The sequence below is a fragment of the Nyctibius grandis genome, chromosome 4 (assembly GCF_013368605.1).
Source record: "Nyctibius grandis isolate bNycGra1 chromosome 4, bNycGra1.pri, whole genome shotgun sequence".
Classification (NCBI taxonomy): Eukaryota; Metazoa; Chordata; class Aves; order Nyctibiiformes; family Nyctibiidae; genus Nyctibius; species Nyctibius grandis.
In genome coordinates this window covers 76,616,882-76,620,932 of record NC_090661.1, presented here as the reverse complement: position 1 = coordinate 76,620,932, position 4,051 = coordinate 76,616,882, and the positions used below count along the sequence as shown (strand labels likewise).

At 41.3% G+C, this 4,051-nt stretch overlaps 1 protein-coding gene across 1 annotated transcript; it reads left to right on the top strand.

The window, feature by feature from the left end:
* Positions 1 to 658: 658 nt before the first annotated feature.
* On the top strand, positions 659 to 2,681 carry LOC137663168 (pulmonary surfactant-associated protein A-like). The gene is made up of 3 exons (XM_068400078.1): positions 659 to 806; positions 1,456 to 1,533; positions 2,305 to 2,681. The coding sequence occupies exons 1-3, from the start codon at positions 659 to 661 to the stop codon at positions 2,679 to 2,681; spliced, it is 603 nt and encodes a 200-aa protein (XP_068256179.1).
* The last annotated feature ends 1,370 nt before the right edge of the window (positions 2,682 to 4,051 follow it).

The window sequence follows — 4,051 nt, the reverse complement described above, 5'->3', positions numbered from 1 at the left end:
TAGGTAAGTTGAACATCTTTAAATAGGTTTCTGCTTAAATTATGTTGAATCCTCTTAAACTGTATCACAAACCTTTCCATTTTAGATTTTTTTCTTTGTCTCTCAACATTCATATTAAAACTTTCACCTACTTATACAGAGGATATCACCTCGGGTGAAGATACTTTAGAAGATGGATGCCATAATGGAAGAATAAGCATTAACAATTGTTTCCCTCTTAAACCAATTGATAAAGAGAGCATGTCCCAGTTTATCTTAACCCAGCTTTCTCTCACTAAAGCAGACATGTGTCTATTGCTCCCCTGTATAGTTAAGACTGAAACCATAGCTTTTTGCGTGGGAAAAATGGCATATAATGGTATCTGCTGTACAAAAAAAGCTTTGATGTTTTGGTTTTTTTACTCTGTAGTTTAAACTCTTGTAGACTAGCAGACTGAGTCTTTTGGAAAAATATTTTAATTATTTGAAATAACCTAACTTTGCAACTACATCAATGACATTCATGTTACTGGGGGCAAAGCTTAAGGTACATAAAACTTCAAACCCAGACAGCAAAATTCTGAAACGTTGCCTCTTTTTTGTTTGTTTGGTTTTTTTTTTAAACATAGGACTCTACACTGGAGAGTAAAAGAGTCTGTTTTACATTTGGCCTTAAATAATGCTGTCTCCACAGTTGTTCCACAAAACCTTAGGAGTAGCTCTTTTCCTGCTCCCGTGCTGCGCTCAAGGTAAACCAGCAGGAATTCCTTCACTGCCCAGTTTTGCACACTTGCCTGACGATGGGACAGATGAAGGCTTTATACCAGGTACATGCAGTTACCATCTCCATTTTTATCTAGATGTACTGTTGTGTTCCATTGTTATGCTTTGTAAACTCAGTGCTATGCTGTATAAGCTGATGTGGGTTCTACTTGATAGAAATTAAACAGCTCTTTATTAATTCCTTGTATGAAGTAAGAATCTTAAATCTCTTCTACTTAATGATTCAATGGTTCAATTCACAGAGAGAAGGACATCATTTCCCATAACACAGGGCACAAGAAACTTGTTGCTAGGTGTCAGGTTGGAGCTGCAAAAGCAAGTGCTTGAACAGCCTGAAGGATTCTGTCAACAGTCCCTAGACACAGTTAAAAATCGACTAAACCTACTGCACAAGTGCCAGTGCTTTGCCTTGACTGGCTCAGTCACTGACAGAGCGAAGACTAACTCAGTTTGCTAATTCTGGTTTTCCATAAACATCACTGCTCTGCAGGTAGTTTCCAGGAATGCATTTCCCTATCCTTACAAAGATCAATGTGTGAAAATATCCTCTATTTAAAACACAGAGTAAACCAAAACAGGTCAAACAAACATTTTAAAAGTTCATATTAATTTCACATGATTACCTCTGCTTTATCTTGAAAGCCAAGATTCAAACTGTAACGCAAAGTGCATAATAGCTGGTTTTGTTCATAGGTTTTTTACCGCTGGTTGATAACAAAATGGAAGACCTTATCCGTCAATTAGAACATCGGATTTCCAGACTTGAAGGAGGTAATTTATCTGCCTTTACTTTCTGCTGTAGCTGGATTAGTAAGCATAAACAAGATGAACAACAAAATGGCTTCTTAGGAAAAAGGCAGCATTTTCTGTGGTTTTATTGCATTCCATTTATATTTTGTTCACTGGTAGATAGGAGAGTGATAACTCCTAAATGGGGAGGGAGGGGGAGGGGTGGTGGGAATTAGTTTTTCATAACTAGTGGGAGACACCCAGGTAACAGCTCTGAAGTAAGTGTGCAAGCAAGTCAAATTGATCAGGTTAAAGTCCCTGCCTATGCAGAAGTGCTCCATGGGGGCACCTCATGCTCCTAACAGACAAATAAACTGAACATTAAAAATGTACCCAAACAGTCACAACTGGGTCACATCTAAGATCCTACTCACTCAAGGGCTGACATATACCCTTGTATACTGCACACCATCTCAGAGAGCTTATACAGAGTCTTCTTCCAAATGTAGAATTCCCTGTTTCCTTCCTTCCTTCCTCCTCCAACCTCTTTTGTGCTTCTCCTATTTCATTGTCTGTATATTTATGTGTTTCTTCCTTTTTCCCCTCCTCTCATCTTTTCAGATTTCTTCTGGCTTTTCAGGGTTGTCTTTTTTCCTTTTCTTTTTTTAATCTTTGATTTCAAGTTTTCCTCTCCTTTACCTTTTCCTGGGTTTAATCTAAAGTTATGGAGGAAAATAGCAGGAATTACAATTGGCAGTAAGGTGACCACAAACCAATGCATAAAAGTTTAACAGCTTTCACCTTATCTCGCAGTCCTCCACTTGGAAAAGAAGATAACAGCATCTGGAGGAAAAATATTTGCTACCAATGGGGAAAAAGCCAATTTCCATACTACACTGAAAAAATGCAAAGAGGCTGGAGGGTCTATTGCCGTTCCAAGGAACGTGGACGAGAATGATGCCATTCTGTACTTTGTGAAAAATTTTAATACCTATGCCTACCTGGGGATAAAGGAATCTCTAATTCCAAGCAAATTCCAGTTCCTGGAAGGCAGCCAACTGAGCTATACTAACTGGCATTTAAATGAACCCTCTGGCAGAGGGGAAGAAGAATGTGTGGAGATGTACACTGATGGCACTTGGAATGACAAACAGTGCAACCGTAATCACCTTATTGTCTGTCAGTTTTAGTGCTTACCCCTGCTGCTCTCTGGCAGGCTCCCTGGAACACGCTTTCCCATCCCTTGTCTCTTAATTTGTAGCTAGTGAACTCAGATAATGCAGCATGAAAAATAGAAGTCACTCTTCTCTGGCCTGATTTGTCTTTTAAACAAATGCCAGCCATAAAGAGGAAATTACTTACAATGAGAACAGTGGCCATTTTGTCTGTTCTGTTATTCATTGCCCACTGAGTTTCTTGATAGGACTGCCTCTTAACCTGCTGATTTATGACAAGACCAAAAAGCTGATTTCTTGGGCACATATCTAAAGTGACTTGTGGCCACAAGATCTTCCAACACCCCTTCATGCATGAGCCTCTCAGTTGTGTCTATTTTGATCCTTTCTATAAGTTTCCCTTATCAAACCTACCCGTAACAGACACCCCTACTACCACTGCTGTTGCTCAGCCTGCATCTCTCTGGTGATCTTCACCCATAAGAGATCCCCAAAAAAGAAGACATAAGCAGTGCTGCTAGGGTGACACAGAGCTAGAGCACAAGGGGGACTCACCTACCTTGTATTTCCCATGGGAGAGCTTTAGTCAGCAGGTCTTTAACCTTCATAGGTTAAAGTGGTGGCCAGAAGCCTCCTGTCCTGAGCCCCTCCAGCAACTCCTAATCCCTTTCCTGACTCAAAGTGGTAGCAGCACAAGAAGCCCAAGGTCCCATGCTATGTGAGATGCATGTGGAAGAAAACACACAGGAGATGACAGGAGGTACAGTGCCCATGTAATTTGGGGAGATCAGTAGAGCCATGACAAGGCCAATTTTTTTTAAGCTAGACAGTAGAGAGATTCAGATACAGCTAATCTGTGGGTACCACAGAGCTGCTTGGCAAAACCTGATTGGGATTCCCATGGTGCTAAGCTTGGTGGATGCCTATATTTATGAAGCAGCCTATACTCTGTGGTCATTGCAGAAGCTGCCCAGAGCCTGCACCCTTCAGCTCAAGTTATAAGATTAAGACAAAGCTTTCTGAACAACTTTGTTACTGAGGTCCAGTCACCTACTGGAGTTGAGTATTCCCAAGGTTAGATGCACAGCTGTGCAGTGTAACAGGTACATCCATAGGTGTCTATGATTTTTTCCCTTCCTCTGGGGCAGTTGATTTCAACACAGCTTCAGCAATGAGGGCTCTGCATAAGCTCCATGACACGGTGCAAAGGCTGGTTGAACATCCAGGCATGCCTCTATATACACCGAGCCAAATGTCTGGCTGTCAGTCACACTCACTCACATGAGTTTTGTTAGTTCCAGCCTGGTCATGGAGAGCTGAACAAGGAAACATCCAGCTCTAGAGCCAGACCAGCTCCTCTTACCCTCTGTGCAACAGGGAGGCAG

Coding starts and splice junctions, on each gene's coding strand:
- LOC137663168 (XM_068400078.1), top strand. CDS start 659: ATGCTGTCTCCACAGTTGTTCCACAAAACCTTAGGAGTAGCTCTTTTC. Junction 807..1,455: donor AGATGAAGGCTTTATACCAG/GTACATGCAGTT, acceptor TTTTGTTCATAG/GTTTTTTACCGCTGGTTGAT. Junction 1,534..2,304: donor GATTTCCAGACTTGAAGGAG/GTAATTTATCTG, acceptor CTTATCTCGCAG/TCCTCCACTTGGAAAAGAAG.